At 41.0% G+C, this 18,110-nt stretch overlaps 1 protein-coding gene across 1 annotated transcript in view; it reads right to left on the bottom strand.

Moving 5' to 3' along the window:
* Positions 1 to 18,110, bottom strand: part of AMN (amnion associated transmembrane protein) — a 92,275-nt gene that overhangs the window by 28,616 nt on the left and 45,549 nt on the right. Inside the window, exon 4 of the mRNA XM_087923178.1 lies at positions 3,013 to 3,100. Within this exon, the coding sequence (XP_087779304.1) occupies positions 3,013 to 3,100 (88 nt within the window). The remainder of the gene's footprint in view (positions 1 to 3,012; positions 3,101 to 18,110) is intronic.

Genomic DNA, 18,110 nt, shown 5'->3' with positions numbered 1-18,110 from the left:
CTAAAGTGAAACTGATGTCTGTTTCTGAGCTCCTGAGTTGCTGCTGAAGCTCTGAACTTGCAACATGTTTCTGTTTGAGTTAGCTCCATGTTGAAGAAATCTACAACTGGTATTGTAAAAAAATTACTTATGTTTATAAAGAAGTTAAATGAAGCCTCAGCCATCTGTGTTTACTTTTCTGGCACTGAATTTGCACTGCAAAACTCTGAATAAACTTCTAATAATATGGTTCTGTCCTGTGAAATTTGATACTTTTCAGATATGTCGATTATACAATTTTTAAAATTTCAGCCAAGCGTTGGCCATGGTAGGTTGGAATTCTGGGAGTTGAGAGAGCAGTAGATCTGGATATCATCTAGATGAGGTGACCTCTTATAAATTATAACTATAACATATAGCACATTTTATCTAATGCATTCCAAAATTTCCACTGACTTTTTCCCTCCCATCGAAATCTATTGTAACATCTATTGTTATTTAGCTTAATAATAAACTGAGGAAAAATCTTGACATCCAATGTATCCAATCTCTCTGAATTTACCCTATTTTTTCATGAAGAGGCATCCTATAGATGTGCAACTGGATGTATTAGAGGTTGTGTTTTAGCTATAGTGAAAACCTTATTTTTCAGAATGAATGTATTTGTAATTGTTCAGTTACTGCATAACAGGAATCATTGCCTAGGCTATCTGAGAAGCAGCAGCAGTCTGGCAGTCTCCCTCAAGCATGGCCATTACTTCTTCCTTTCTGCCATCAGTTGCAACTGCTAAATTAATAAGAAGTAAAATAAGCAGGAGAACCACCCAAACTCCCTTTGACTTTCCTGGAGCAATTTATGATGTGTAAGGCAAGAGAAATGAGGATTCTGAGAAAGTTGTCTTTACCAAAAATTGAACCTCTCCATGTTATGCAGAACTAATATTTTTCTTGTGATATGTGGGTTCTGCCATACAGATGGAGAGAGGCAGTGGTGTCTATAGGGGTGTGTGTGTGTGTGTGTGTGTGTGTGTGTGTGTGCACAACAAAATCAACAAGATGTTGGGCATGTCATCATTCTAAAGGGAAGGGTTTGCTACATCTGATACATCTATTATCTTCCAATTTTGGCTGCCGCCCTGGCAGATACCACTGTTAAAGGATAATATTTTTAATTTCTTTTATTTTTACAAATCTGGTTGGAGAGTTTGACAACCTAAAACAGTCAACATGCTTATTTATTTATCATTATTATTTTGTTATCATACAAATATGATCACTATCATATTTATATCTGATAGGGATCATATTTATATATGATAGATATCTAATATGTATCATGTTTATATCTAACATGATATCAAATATATCTAAAACCTCCCCCCCAATATAATCACTTGTTTATATATAAAACAAATTGAAAAAGTAAATACAACGGAAGATAGAAGTGGAAGAATGGGTTGCGATAAGGATACCATCCTTGCCCAACCTGCCTTCAAACACTTTATGAAAAGCATATTTCCCAGCATTTTGGCTTTCTTGGCCATTGCCCAAACTTTCTGGATGGAAAATATCTAACCTGAATACCAGATTGGTAAAAATTGAGCTATAGCTTTGAACAGGATGCAGTTATTGGATTACTGCATATATTTTTTTTTGAGCAAGCAACCCCTGCTGGTGACAAAAAATTAGAGTCACCATACTGTATCATAGCAATATTTGGTTTAATAGAATACTACCTAGAACTTAAATGGTGCTGCCGGAGAGAATTTCCCATAAATATGATATGAGAATAGGCCTGTAGGGAAGCTAGGATGACAGTAACCATGACAATTTTATTAGTAATGTATTAACCATTTTTTCCACAGCCATCACTTTTTTTTTACAAACTTGCCAACGTATCATAATTCCTCTGCTAGGGAATTATAGTGCATGAGGGATATTATACACAGTGCATTACTGAAATTCATATTTAATTCATTAACAACTTTCTATTTAATATTTATGAAGCTATCATGCATCTATGCATAAACCAGTATACTCACAAGAACCCAACGTCCTTGTTATGGAACTTAATATTGCCAAACTGCACGGGACATAGGATTTTCTTTTACAGATAAAGCTTCTACATCATCTTCCTTCAGAGGAATATCAATCACAGTTTATAGATTGCGGGCAATTGGCTTCCCCATTGACTCAACACAAGGGAATATTTCTCTGTGGTATCTTTTTCTATGCTCCACATCTCACCACAAATTCCTAATTGATTAGAATTAGTTGAATTCCATATTCAATCACCATGCCTTCCTACTCAAAAGTAAAATACACTTTTCTAAGTTTGCTTGTGCAAAACATGATGTAAGCACCCTTGCAACTAATTTGTAACTTTGTTGTATGAGATGTTCCTTCCTCAGTGTTTCTCAGCCTTGTCAATTTTAAGTTTTGAGACCTACCTAAAATTACTGAAGAAACAGCCAGAACTATGTTGCATGTAACGGGATTATGGTATGCTTAAATCCACTGCAATCAATTTGGTTAGATGTACACAACCTAATGTGCAAGCTCTGGATGCAAGAACCCGCAAAGGCTATTAACTTTATTATTCAACAGTCCAAAAAGATTCCAAGACTTGGCACCAAATCAAAAACCAATATTTTTTTTTAAAGAAAAGCCTTGGAGCTTAAAAATTCAGATTTCAATATCACCAGCAGAAATAAAGAAATTCAACAAGCTGGTGTATGCCTATGTGAGTTGTCCTACAGCAAATACAGTGGTAGCAAGAACAAACCTCTTATCCATAAGACCTCCACCAGAAAAGGTCTCAAAACATATACATGGCCAATGTTGATAATTTCCTTCATCTTCCTCCCACTATGGAAAAGGAAGCACTGATGATAATTCCAAAAACTTTGGAGGGCTCCAGGGGAAAGTTTATTATAACTGGAAAAGTGACTCGAATGAACAGAGAGACAACTGAGGAATAATCTCATAGTGCTTATTTTGCATGACTAATTAATGGTTGGCTGAGCACAATACCTGTCTCACATCCTGGATTGTAATTGCCGTCGAAAGCTGCAAACCCAGCAGCGGGGGCCATAATGAATTCTCCATTCAACGGAAGGTACTAAGCAGCAAAACAGAATAAATAAAAGGCATAAATTTTGCAATTTCTCTCTGGGCTGAACTGCTGAAGACCAGCTATGCCCAGAATGTGCCATTAACTACAATCTTCCCCAGTTTGTATTGTTTAGAAGCACTATCCAAACATCATCAGTAATGACAATATTGATTCATTTATTATTTATACAATATTTCCATTTGAAATTAAAGGCAGCCAGTCTTAATTATTCCGACAACCACTATTTTGATATAAGGGAAGGTGACTTTTTTCTCTTAGGGCTGCACAATGCAGTGTAACCTGTGGAATGTGGATAAGTGAAATACAATATAACATTCAGAGAATTCTTAACCTGAAAGTTGCAGAGCTCCCCTTGAAACTTTCTATCATTGACTATAATTCATTTTAACAAGAAAAGAAATGCTGTAAAATCCAAAGGTCTACTCAGATACAGAATGCCATTCTTCAGGGTCAGAGAGAAGCAAATTAACTATAATTACAAAGACCCTTTTTATTTCAAATGGAAATATGATCTTTTTAAAAAACAGTACATTTATCTACAAGCCAAACCCAAGTCTCAAAATTGTGGGGGGAAAAACAGGCCTGCTTTTTTGTGTGTATTTGGTGATCTACATAAAGGCAACCCAGAGGTTACAGATGGCCCTCAAATATTTAAGATGCTACACCCTACTTCCAAATCCACTGGAAAGATCTGCTAGCTTCTGAAGCAGTGAGACAGCACCTGCAACTGCCCTCTTCCCTAGCACAACTACGGTAGCCATGCTAACTTACCATTAACAGGAATAGAAATATTCAGGGGGATGTGAGTATCAGTGGCTCCCAGTCACAATATTAGTGCAGTGAGCTCTAAGGTTGGAGGTATTTGGCCTTTATTTTGTTCTTTCTAATGGTAGGGCAGGAGGCACAATGGCTCAGCAGTTAAAGACGCTGACTTTGTTAGGTAGAAAGCTGATGCCCCGGGCTTGAGACCCAAGTGCCATGTAATAGGATGAGCTCTCATTCCTGCCCCAGCTCCTGCCCACTTAGCAGTTTGAAAGCATGCAAATGTGAGTAGATAAATAAGTAGCACTTTGGTGGGAAGGTGCATCTTTGGCATATAGCCATACTGGCACATGACCACAGAAAAAGTCTTCGTACAATGTTGACTTTCTTGGCCAAGAAAGAGAAATGAACACCATGCCCTAGAGTTGGACACAACTGGACAGAGAAACCTTTACTTTTAACAGTAGGGATGGCCCCACTATCACTTGGCTTACAATGTTCTAAAACAATGATGGCTAACCTTTTGGGGCTCCTGTGCCAAAAATTGTGTGCGCGCTTGCATGCTCACGTTTGTGTGCCAGCACCCAGAAGGAAATGCACACCCCCATGCCCCCTACACATCCTCACACAATCCCCACCCACTCCCGCCGCTGCCCCTTATTTGCACTGCACCTGACAGTTGATTTTTGGCCTCCCAAAGGCTTCTGGAAGGCTTCTGCATGCTTCTGCAGACTTTTCAGGATGAAAACTAGGCCCATTTCATCACTTACGGTGTTTCTGGAAAAACAGGAAGTGATGAAATGGGCCTAGTTTTTGGCCTGAAAAGCCTGCAGAAGCCTTCCTGAAGCCTCTGGAGGCTGAAAATCAACTGTGAGGCGTGTGCATGTGCAGTGACGTAAGTTTGCCTGTAGCTTGGGTGCCAGCACAAATGGCTCTGTGTGCCATCTGTGGCACACATGCCATAGGTTTGCCATCAGGGTTCTAAAAGGTTGTGTGACTGATTTAGCAAGCCAAACACCAAGAGCTGATTTTTTTTCTGCATTTTTCTCCTTCTGTCCTTTTACCCAATCTTCTCTTCTTTACCATGCCAACAGATGGAATGCAACCAATTCTCAATCTCAATTGTAAATGAAGGAAATGTAGGACAAGCCACGGAAGGATGACAGCAAGCCTGGAGAATTAAAGATCAGTTGGATCTGGGCTCCTAATAATCCAAGGGCTGTGACATAATTATGTCTACAGAATTTTTTTTCATAATCTGCCCTTCCTTTCCTAAGCATTTCAAAATTTATTCGTATTCGAAATGCTGGTTTTTTTTTAGTGCCTATAGAAAGTTAGATTCCCAGGGAGAAGGTCATTTACTACATAGCCATTTATCTACTTCATAAATAATAAAAAATACATAATGCATCATATGCAACTCCAAGAAATATAAGTAGCAGTGGTTACAAATAGCTGTAAGTACTGTAATATCAATGTATCTTTCCAGACCCCAACAAAAGAAGATGATCTTCCTTCATTTTCTAAATAAAAGTGGCTAGCAGCCATCTTAACCCCCAAAGGAATAGAATATCACCGGATTGAGGCAATCGTAGAAAAGGTCTGTCTCCCAAACCATTCAAACAGAGCAAATCAAAAGCACATCCCTCTAGGCCAGAGGTGTCCAACTCACACCCACCCTGGCCACACCTACTCTGACCCCCCCCCCCGAGGTCAAACAACCTTATGTAGCCGTCAATGAACCTGAGTTTGACACTCCTGCTCTAGGTATAGCACAGAGGACAGAATATTACATGGTGAAGATGGTTTGTCAAGCTAGCTGTCTCGTGACCCCTTTTTAAGGGTGGGAATGGAATAGTCCCTATTCATAAACACCAGCACTCTGCAGACATAATGCCAAATCAAAGCTGGGCACTTACAAGGAGACCTGTTGCACAGAAATTCTGTCTCATTATGGTCCAGAGCAAATCAATGCTTGCTTGATACATCTGAACCAAGAAGGGATAGTTTAGTCTGGTAACCACAACCCTATGCTTTGCATAAGGATGCACTACCTACGCATTTGAAAGAAAAAGAGACCCAGACATCAGAGAGCTATTGCTAGGTAGGCAAACAGCCTACCCTATCATGAAGCAAGCTACTAAGCAGAATGTGATAGAGAAGAGAAGATATAAATAACAAGTTTATTTAAGCAGCTAGAAATTGTAATTTGATATTTTATATGAGAGCAGCCATTATTTGTACATGCTAAAACTAATATTTGCACCACCACAGTAGTCTTTTTCAGGTGTTCAAAATTCTCATTATGGCAGGAGGAAAGGGGGCCAACTTTGTCATCATTTTTCTTTGCTTAAACTTGTGATGTCCTGGAAGGCCTAAAAGGGGCAATACTGACTCATGCATGATTGGGAACTCTTCAGCACTTCCAGGTGAGTACTGGTTGTCCTTGACTTACAACAGTTCATTTAGTGACCGTATGAAGTTACAACAGCACTGAAAAAAAGTGACTGATAACCATTTCCCACACTTACAGCATCCCCATGGTCATGTGATTTACATTCGGATGCTTGACAACTGCTTCATATTTATGACTGTTGCTGTGTTCCAGGGTCATGGGTTTTGTGACCTTCAGATGAGCAAAGTCAATGGGAAAGCCAGATTCACTTAACAACTGTGCTATTAATTTAACAACCGCAATGACAAATGTGCCAAGAAAAGTCATAAAATGGGGCAAATCTCACTTAACAAATTTCTTACTTAACAACATAAGCGTTGAGCTCAGTTGTGATCGTAACTTGAGGGCTACCTGTAGATGTTCCATTCCAGTCTTCTTGGATCCATTTTGAAAGAAAACTGAAACTGATTGTGCTTTATTTTTGCTTATTTCTAAATGAAGCCTGAAGATTATTATTTCCCTACAGGTAATACAGTAGTGATAAAGAGTGATAGCAAGATAAAGAGTTACCAGCGTTTGGGCAATTTCCAGAAATCTCACCTGCTTCTCTGCATCTGAGATTTTCCCTTTACTTCTATATCTCTAATATCCAAGCTGTTTTGTGGATTTCCAGGTGTTTTAAGGACAAAAGCGTATTTATTTTTATTTACTTTATTTGCTTGTCAAACATCTACAAGATAACAAGTATGAGCATAAACATGAACAAAGGAAGTAAATACAGATAAATGGGGACAGTAAGACAGGGACGGTAGGCACGGTAGGCACAAGTAGGTTAAAGTGGTGTCATATTGCTTATGACACCACTTTAACCTAGACAGAAGTGTGAGCATCTTTCTCTCCTGTCTATTCAGTGCCTTGAAATGGCAACTTTTCATTCAAAGAAGCGACTGAGATACACTGGAATTGTTTGTCAAGGCAGGTCCCCAGTTATGACATCAACCAATCACCAAAGGACTCGGCTTATGGCCCAAGTGGGTCTCTACCTCCCCCTGGAAATGCCCCTTGGTTATCTCTGCACTCCACACGAACATTTTTAGCATCTCTGGAGGGCAACATTTAAAGTAGCTGGCCAACTTTTCAAGTGTGCCTCTGACTCTGATAAGCCCAGAGCAGCATACAGTGGGGGGAAGGAGGGGTGTGCCGCAATAATTTCTTCCCCACAAATAATGCTCAGGGTATTTGTGGAGCTCACATCTAGGTTCAAAAGCCAATTCTTTGAGTCACACAGCTGTCAGAGATGGGAAGAATTAAGTGTGCGTAAGGTGGAACAATTCTATTAGATGTCATCTGCTATGCTGTGATTTTAATTTCATTCCTCTCAGAAATGAAAACCATTTTCATTTCGCTCTGCCTGCATCGTGCCAACGTTGTCCTGCTCGCATGTCACCGACTGCATCATCGGAGCATGCTGTTCTGCAGTGCTGGAACCACTTGGGAGTGCTGCAAACGGGCTTGTTCGCAATCAAGCCTGCGCGGTGTTGCTGATTGGAGGTAACGTTCGACTTTGAATTTCTTCTCCTGCCATAAACCGAGGCCGAGTGCCTTTTAGCTACCCTACCACTGATTGATGTCTCTGAGATGTATACAGCTTTTTAATATAGAAGCATACCTCTGAGATTAAAATTGGAAATAGGAGAGAGTGGCGAGAGAGGCAGATTCTTCCCGTTATTACTTTCCATCTGTTCGTGGTCTTCTCTTCTCTTTTAGTGTGTTTGCCACTTCTTACCAGAAGGTGGCAGCAGATTGTCAGGCCTATCTACACAGCTTACATGGAATAAAACATTATTTCTGTGTTCAGTTGGGGTGAAATGAGGAAGAGAAAAGGGAATCTGAGGATAAGAGCTTTGCCAATAATTGCTGGCTACTGAATCTATGCTCAGGAAAAAAACAAAAACCAAAGGCAAACATATACCTGACCTTTTCATATAAAGAGAAAATTGGACCTGATTGGACTGTCTTCAGATTGGAGGAGACTGTCAAGTTGTTTCAGAAGAAAAGACCGATCTGGATCGTGCACAGAAGGTGTTTGCTAAGAGAACAGTCTACCACAGCAGCAAGCTAATACAGCATTCTTTGAAGGATGAATAAAATTGGGGGGGGGGGGTTGGATTTTGATTGGCTGTTTCAGGAATAGAAGACCTTTTCCATTCATGGAAGAAAGCCTTCAATGGAGGCTCCCCACTGAGAAAAGAGCAGAGGGCTCACCTGTCACGATGCTCCAGATGCTTTTGCAATGCTCCATCGTAGCTTTTCAGGAGGCACATTTTTCTACAATTAATCCTACCAGCCCTTATTTTAATGTTTAATGAATAGTAGCATCACTGCTGCATTAACCAAAGTTGCATTGCAGTTATCTTATTGGCAATGAGACATATTTTAGTCACAGTACTTGTGGAAAGTATTATATACACCATTTTAAAGCAATGTTGGTCTGCCATTGATGGGTTCTCTACAGAGGTGGTATTCAGCAGGTAGTAGAAATTTTGAATAGTTCAGAGAACCGGCAAATACCACCTCTGACTGGCCCCACCACCATCTATTCTCTGCCTCCCAAGTCCCAGCTGATTGGCTAGGTCTTCTTTTGTTGCCCTGTGCAGAAGAATGGAGCTGGAAAGCAGGTTAGTGGGGTGGGAAGGGAATGGGATTTTGCAGTAACCTTCTCCCTGGAGTGGGATGGATGTAACAGAGTAACCTTCCCTTGCGATGCCCACCAAGCCATGTCCATCAAGCCACGCCCACAGAACCGGTAGTAAAAAAAATTGAACGCCATCACTGGCTCTCTATATTAAGTGTACTTTAGATAGATTCACAAATTGCACTAAGCCACAATATGATTAGTTCAGTTTTATTCTAGTGTATTGGGCAAAATCTGTCAATTGTGATTTACTGAATAACAATGTTATACACCCCTTTATTGTTGTTTACATGTGCAAATGTAGCAAAGAAAAGAGCTAAAAAAAGTGTTTTTGTTAATTTGCCGCTGGTCTAACTAAAACTGCGTATCTTTTATTATATGCCATGCAAAAACACATGGACAATTCTCTGACTGATTTTCACTCCCAAGTTTCTGAGTAGCACAGTAATTACAACATTTACAGACATGTAGAACTTTGCCAGTTTGTAGCCTAACAGGATTCTTTTTTAAATTACTATTTTTTTCTTTTCCTGAGCTTTCTTACTTATAGCTGTTAAACTTTAATTAGTTTACTGGTGCATCAGCCCATTGGAAAAGTAGGTAGCTCTCAAAAATAGTAAAAAGATTTCTAGGGGCTTTTGAACTGAGGAAGTGTTATAACTATTATGTAGCTGAGAAAGCCCTCAGAAGTGCATCAGAACTTATTGAGGCAGAGCAGAGAATATGAAGTGAGGGAATGTGCCTGCCTTTTATCAAAGTGCAAGAGGAGGCTTATCTAGCAGAAAGCAAAGTCTAACTGACAAATGAGATAGCAACTCTTGAGCCAGCACAAGCTAGAAAACATTCTTTTTTTACTTTAGAAAAGGGAAATAATGGCAGAGGTCATATTCTGGATGGGAAATAGAAGGTAATCTTCATTCCTACCTTTAAGAAATGCTTGGAGGCCCATATTTGTGAGAGAATAACTTGGAAACATGGCTATATTCTAAGTATTGCTCTAGATATTCAAGAGAGTGTTCTAATAATTAGTACAACCCCTAAACCAGGGGTCGCCAACCTTTTGGACCTCAGGCACCACCAACTCATAATTTTAAATCCTGTGGAGCACTAATATGAATTTTGACTGACGGTAGCTCGCTGACATTGGTGGGAAAGTTGGTCCTATATTCCACAGCTGCAGTAGTCACAGGACTGGCCCTTTGATCATCCCGGAGCAGCTGCTCCTTCACCCAGGTGAACCGGCCTGCGATGGACTGGAGGAGCTGCTCTGGGATGACCAAAGGGCCAATCTTGTGACTACTGCAGCTCTGGAATATGGGACCAACTTTCTCACTAACATCAGCAAGCCACCCCGGGGTGGATTTCCCTCCCCCGCCATTGGTCTTACTTTCCAGTTCCAGCTCGCATGGCTCTACTCAAAGTAAGATTTGCGCTTGGCCGAAGGGGGGGGCAGCGGGTGGGCGGGTCATGTGGGCGGCGCAGCCTTGTGTTCCCATGCAGCCTGGATTCATTGCTTTGAGGGGGACATTTCTCTGCCGACCACCAAAAATTTCTCGCAGACCACCAGTGGTCCCTGGCCCAACAGTTGGTGACCCCTTCCCTAAAGTATATTGGATGTTTCTGCTGCTTTGTTCCAAAACACTGTGGAATGGTCTCAGCCTTGGTTTTCAGATTTTCAAACTGTAAGGAAATTGACCTATTTCCTTAGAACTCTGATATATTGCAAAAGTTTGGGGAGATTTATGCTGAGTGGACAAAATTCATGCCAAGTATTGACCAGATAAATTGATATTCATCTTTGCCATGGCCTGAAAATAATTACCGGCTTCTTATTTAAAATTAAGAATAATCATTCTTCCAAAATACAGCTTAATTACCAATAAATGATTCGTTGTACAAGAACTACAAAAAAATATGGATGAGACTGTTGATGCCAAAGTTGAACAGCATGATAATCCAGGCTACCTGTGACCTGGAATGCACTGTATACTGTCAAGAATGTCATTTCTTCTCCAATTACTGAGTTCCATGGTGTTTTTGCCCTGGGATCAGGCTGCCTGCTCCTTCTAAAGGGGACTTGTCTAGGGAAATGAATTGTTTGTTTGCTTGACTGGGGAACAGGTAAAATACTAGACTTATTTTTACATATTTTCATTAATAAAATAATGAAATATCTTTTTCTTTTTTTAATCAGGTGGCATCGTTCTACAAGTATTTCTTTCCAACACAACAAGAACTTTTTGACAGGGGTTGATGGATTGCCATAGCCAAAATTCATACTGTATTTATCTGAAAAAAATATTTTCTTCAATTCATTTCTGAAGTAGATGGATCATTCTAGATTTATTTGGCGTATTGTAATGTATGGAGTTTGGGGGGGGGGGGTTTGCCTCATCTTCCTTTGTGGGTCTGTTTGTTTGTATCCCTAAATTCAGGGTTGCCTTCTTTCAAATAAATATGGTACTGTACATCCAAATCAAGAGATATCCTCATGTGATTCTGTGACTTTTGACAGTTCTAAATAGAGCCCCTTTTTTGACAAATTTAACAGTTGGGCTGAATCACATCAGCCCTATTTATCAGAATAAATAACCCTTATTTATTAGAAACAGCTGACACCTCGAAACTGTTTGTTAGAGATTTGCATGAATAAGATTGACAAGAGGGTTGGTATAAATTATTAGCTTAAAAGACTGCAGTCTACACAGATATAAAAATATAAAAACTACTTAACAAGCCTCTGCACATTTCAAGCTCTCTTGATCTATAAACTTGGCCTTTCTGCATTAAAAAAAACATTCAAAAATAAAATGCAACGACTTCCATTCTTATTTATGTAACTGAACATTTCCCATCCTGTAGTTTGGATTAGTCTGGAAATATCTCAGTTCAGCCCTTCATTCCACATACTGTGGTGGTGGAGTGGTTAGAATGCACTACTGCAAGCTAACTCCCTGCTCACTCCAGAAGTTCGATTCTCAGTGGCTCAAGATTGAATCAGCCTTCCATCCTTCCAAAGTTGGCAAAATCAGGACCCAGATTGTTGGGGGCAATACGCTGACTCTATAAACTGCTTGCTTAGACAGGGGGCTGTAAAGTACTATGACACCAAAGTCCAAACCAGAAGTCTAAGTGCTATTGCAATTCCAAGGCATTAACAAGTTTGGTAAGTTTGTTTATCAACCCTAGTAGAAAACCAAGTTCTGCAAAATTCACGGATAATTCCTGTCTCCAATAGCCAATGGTTTCTTCTGGATTTGGATTTAGTCTATATTATTATTTTTTCATTATCTTTATTAAAAATAATTATGATATTAAAAGCAAATACAAACTAAAGTCAAAAAAGAAGAAATAGACAGAATAAAAAGTGCAAAGAAATGAAGAGAATAAAAGCAAACTATAGTAAGAAATATATTTGAAGTGACTTCCAATCTTCATCATAAAAAGTTAAAACAAATTTGATAATCTTTATCCCCTAAGGTACAAAGAAATATTTTTTCTTCCCATAATTCATCTATATGCAAACCCACAAATCTTCAACTTTTCAGTCCTTGTGTCAGGAAAAAACGCATAAAGGGTTACTGGAACTTTATAAAAACATGCTTTAGCCTTGATCAAACAAATCAACTTGATATTTTTTTCTTTTACTTCTGTCAGTTTTGATCTTTAGTTCACTCAGATGTCACAGCATTTGATCTCTCTTTAATTTTTCTTTATTTTTCTCATTGCAAAAACTTCATTTAGACTCTTTTGTAAATTCAATAAAAAGTCTTTATCAGGGTCATTCTCTTGGATGTCATCTTTTCACTTTAGCTTCCTTCTCCATTTTATAATCCATCCTTTTGTTATTACCCAGTATTTCTGGATATTTCTACACCAGGTGAAATTTGTTCCATATTTGCCAGTTCTTTGTTAATATTTTTAGACAAAGTCTATCCATAGAAGCTGACATCTATCTGCTATTAAACTCTTGTATCTGCAACCTTTAAGTGGGTGAAATGTGCATCATAGCAAAACATTTTCAACCAACATACTCCAAATGGGCTAATTTACAGATAGCTGGGACTCACTATGAGTTTTCCACAAGGAAATTTAATAGGGAAGCCAACAGGAAGTTGCTAATCATTTATAACCCATCCATTTTAAAAATTAATAATTGTATTCTCTGTTTCCAAATTAATTTTGTTTTTAATCTAGGTTTGTTATGGTAGTGTAGTGCTTTGTTCCTCATATTGTTTCTAGAGACCTTCTTCAGCCAAAGCAATTTTAAAATATTGTAATAAGTCACGCAATCTAGTTAGAGTCAGGTGGATTTGTTAAATCCACTGAATTGTTCTAATTTAGAGAACACAGCTGTGCAGTGGCCCTTTAACTAGGTACATTTTTTCCTCCAAATTTCATTCCATGTTATTAAATTTCCACAGCTTTCCTTTCTCTTTCAGGCACAGGAAAACTCACAGTTAATGTTTGTGTATGGGAGGGGGAAAAGATGGATAACGCAGTGGCTGGCGGATCACTTTTCTCATACATCCATTTTTCAGCACACTGATTGATGTATGTTACCACAGCTATACTTTTTATTTTCTCCTCTCCAGAAGTCTTAAAATATGCTGAGCTGTCAGCATCTTTCTGTTTTCTCTCCTTAGCTGCCTTATAAAACTCTGTTCAGGGCATGTTGACATTGATCCAACATTGCAGAAAATTCTGCCTCCTTGAGATTTATACCAAAAACTCCAGAAAGCAAAGGCAAAGAGAAAACTTGGTTTTCTGGTACCTTATACAATAGGAAGTAGTTCAGAAGATCCCCTTTCCCTGGGCAGACTTTGGGAAACACAATAATGCTGCCCAAAGGGAAGGTCTCCAATTGGTTGTTGTGAACTGACAGTGACTAAGGCCATAATGAGACCATCTTTCCCTTTCTCTGCTTCTCACTGAATTCCCAATTGGGTTAACAAATAATTGGTCCAATCTTGGTTTATGGAATTTGGTTGGGTTTTGTAAAGCACACCAAACCATAAACTGAGGTATCTCCAGCCTCAGGAAGCCAGGACTGAAAGTCTTGCTACACTTCCAAAAGTTGTTATCGAAAATAACACTAAAATACAATTATTAAAGTTAGGCCTGGAAAGTAGTTGTTTAAATTACATCTGATCTCAATCAAATTGCAAGGGTAACTAAAATGAAGTGGGTTTTTTTTTTGTCTTAACCTGCTTGCGGGTTGTTTCTGACACAAGACTCAAAGGTTGACATCAATCAATCTGAAAGGGCTTCTAAAGACTTACTATGTATCTCTAAATCATTGCAAGTTACACAAGATTCATGAAGCAAATCCATGTTATGGTTCAGGGCAGGGCTTTGAGACCAGCCAATAATGTAAAGTATGCGTCCAGCCTTCCCCCGCCCCAACAACCAGCCGTGGGAGGGACAGGTAATCTTTCCTCTGGGCCTGAATTCATTGGCAGTAATTTTGAAATTAGAGACCTGCCTGAAATTAGCCAAAGGATAAATGTGGAACAATACCTGCAGATGGTGTGCCATGAATCTAAAGGAATACTTCTTCTGGTTTTCAAAATGGAAAGATTGGAAGGGTAATGCTTACAACAATGTTCAAACGTGGAATTTTTTTTTTATTTGAAGTGGAAAGGATTTAAGCATTTTAGCAAGCACTTTATTTTCTCTTTATTCTTCAGTGGAATATTCCCAATTTTAATTATTTGCCTATTTATTTTAAAATTTATATAGTTGACTGTCCCATGCAAGGTGATTTTGGAAACATACAATAAAACAAACAGAAAAAAAAACAATTCAGTAATTAACATGTAAAAACAAGACTATGAGAGGGTTAAATTAAGTTTAAGAGGTACAATCAATGGATGGGAATCTCCAGGCCTGATTGAAAATAAAAATCATTTTGAAGACTTTCCAAAATGCCCTAAGGGTGGGATAACTTCACCCCAAGGGGGATGATGTTCCAGAGGGCAAGTGCCTCAGCACAAAAAGGCGTTCTATCTCTTGGGTCCCAATTGAAGAAACTCATTAGTAGATGGGACCCACAACATGCCGCTTCTGCTGAAAATGATGGGTTGGATAAATGTAATCAGGGAGAGGTGGTCCCTCAGATAAAATGGCCCCCTTTAAAAGTCAAAATCAGTCCACTGGATTGTACCCAGAAGCATACTGGCAAGGCAATGCAACTCACAGAGCAGAGATGTAATGTGTGTCCTTCTTGTAACATGCACAACTGCTCACACCATTGCATTTTGCACCAGCAAAAGCTTCTAGATATTGTTCAAGGACAGCCTTATGTGCAGTGTGTTGGCAACCCCTGGCTGGCCACGCCCCCAACCCAGTCCCCCGGTCACTCACTTGCCCTGGTCATTCTCCTAGCTTTCCCTACTTTGTGGCAGCTGTGGCACAGTTCAGGCAGATGTCCTGGGGCTGCTGCACATGCGCACTGTGTATGCAATCACTACACATGCAGTCTGCATGTGCAGCAGCCCCCGGACATCTGCCCGCATGCTTGCCCTCCCAGAGCACACTTCCTTCTCCTGGCGGATGCGCCTCTTCTGGCCCAGCCAGCCAGCAGGTGGGTGGGCAGATGTCCCGGGGCTCCTTGCCCCCCTTGTTGCGAGATGCTTGCAGCTGCCGCATGCTTTTTTGGTGCAGCTTCTCTGCCTGTTTGTTCTGTATGGCTGAGGAAGAGGAGAGCAGCAGCCCGGTTGGGGGAGGCGCTGTGAAAGAGGAGGCTGGGGACCGAAAAAGAGTCACCTCCAGCCACCCCTTTTTCAGTGTGAGAACCCTGTAGCTGCTGTTCCGCTTCTACAATGGCCCGGCACATGTTGTGTTTTTTTTCGGTGGGGTTGGAGAACACACGGCAGTTGCAAGCTTCGTGCAGCAAAAATTACTGATCCCCAGCTTCGCTCCGCTTCTCCAATGGTCCCGCGCCACCCTGTTCTATGCGCTAGCTGCTCAGACTTGCTGGGACTGGCACATAGAACAGGGCATGCTTTTTTCGGTGCAGCTGCTGGACTCCAGCCTCACCGAAAAAAGCACGCAGAAGCTGCAGGCATCTCACAACAAGGGGGGGTGAGAAGCCCCAGGACATGTGGCCAACTGCTGGCTGGCTAGGCCGGAAGAGGCGCATCCTCTGGGAGAAGGAAGAAAGTGTGCTCTGGGAGGGCGGGTGCCGGGCAGGTGGGTGGATGTCCCAGGACCACTTAAAGGTTGACTTTAAGAGTGCCCCCATGGAAGAAGCTGAGAACTGAGAGCAAAAGTAGTGGCAGCGGTGATGACAGGGGCATGTGTGTCCCTCCACAAGGAGTGTGAAGGGAGTCGGACATCACACCTCTGAGGAAAAGAGGAGGTGCCGAAGCCCTGGCTGTCACCAGGGGACCACGGAAGGACACATCAGATGCCCCTGTTGCCCCCACCACCACTACTTTTGCTCTCCTTCTTGGCTTCTTCCAAAATCAATGTTTAAGAGTTGGAAGACGTTTCACCAACTCATCATAGGGAGAGGTGTAGCCCTTGAATACACAAGAAGTCTTGGGCAAAGTTCTCTGACTTTTAAAATGCATCTGCATGGTGTCTGCCTCCCTTCATGCTCCTTGCGTATGCTGGGAGCACCTAACCGGAGTGAGAGAGAGTGAGGTTGGCTGCTATGGGGTGAGCACCTTGGCTTCCCCTCTTGCTCCTCACAGTAGCCCTCAGCTGGTGCAGTTCTTTACTTGGGCAGCCAGACACCTGCAGCAGTGCCTGCAGCAACAACAGGCAGTGCCGCAAAAATGAGGTACAGTAAGATTTGGAGGTGCAAATTTATCTCTGAGGAGCCCCTCAGAGCCGGTAGTAAAATATTTTCAATCCCACCACTGAGTAGTACATTTGGGAGATAACCAAGGCACAATAAACAGAGCAAAATCTCATGGATTCAGAATGTGTGCACAACATGAACTAAGTTGTGTAAGGGCCCTTCTGGCCATGGAGTTAAAGCCTACTGCATGTTCCCTATCCAAACCACTAAAGCCTTCAAGTACCAGGACAGGACATCCACACCACCTCTTAATTTATCATCAAAACCCATTTCTCTCACTCCTTCACCAATTTGTGGTATAGTGAAATTACAATATGCTTGCAGCAAGATTTTCACTGATAGTTACTTCTCCACAGTACTAAAAATATTGCTAATCCCATCAAAGCATTAAAAAAAAAAACCAAATCATCAGTGGTGGGATTCAAATTTTTTTTACTACCGGTTCTGTGGGTGTGGCTTGGTGGGTGTGGCTTGGTGGGTGTCTCAGGGGAAAGTTACTCCATTCTCCTCCATGCTGCATCAAGAGCCCAGGATAGGATGGGTTGACTCCTTCCTATGATGTCATTTAGCTGAGTCTGTACTAAGATATAAAAGCCAGCCCCCGGGAGAGACCCCAGCTTTTGACTCAGCTCCTTTCAGTCAGTAGCTGTGTCTCTGAAAGCGTTCTGTTAGATAGCAATCACCAGCGATCTTCAGTACTTTTTCCTCACTTCAAGCAGTTCCCAGGGATCTGGGCAGCTGCTCTTTCAGGAGAGCAGGGCTCTCTCTCCTGCAACGTTGGGAGCAGCATGACCAGAGCTCTGTACAGGCAAGCTGGGCAGCATCTGCAGACCTCCCCCATGCCTGCGGTTTGGAGCAATTGTAAAAATGATCGGCAAACTGATAAGAGTGCAAGCCAGCTGATCCTGTGACTGATTGCTGCGTTTTTCCCTTGCTGACTTTGCTCGGGGCTTTGTATAGCCTAAGGAGCGATTCTTCAATCTTGGAGCCTGTTTTCCTGTACTCAGTGGCCATCTTGGATTCAAGCCTTCTTCCACGAGGTGAGCGGCCATTTTGTAAGCCCGGGGGTCATTTATACCCTAAGGGGCTTAATAGAAAAATTTCTAAGCAGCTTGTTTCCAACGCAAGAGCCTTTATTCTGCAAATGGAGCAAGATAAGGCTCAGGCAGAGCTTTCCCCTCCAGTGGAACAGTTTCTTAAGCCCAATAAGAGAAAAAGACTTAGGCAATGCACCCAATCAGTCCAGAGGGAGGTGGCTCTAAAATCAAAGCTAAGGCTCTAGCCCCTAAGAAGGCAACTCAGGCTGAATTGAGGGCAGAGAAGCGCAGACATG

Source organism: Pseudonaja textilis, chromosome 1 (genome assembly GCF_049901715.1).
Source record: "Pseudonaja textilis isolate UNSWEBS1 chromosome 1, rPseTex1.2, whole genome shotgun sequence".
In the NCBI taxonomy this organism is placed as follows: Eukaryota; Metazoa; Chordata; class Lepidosauria; order Squamata; family Elapidae; genus Pseudonaja; species Pseudonaja textilis.
The sequence above is the reverse complement of the archived record's forward strand: the minus strand, read 5'-3'. Positions and strand labels throughout refer to the sequence as shown.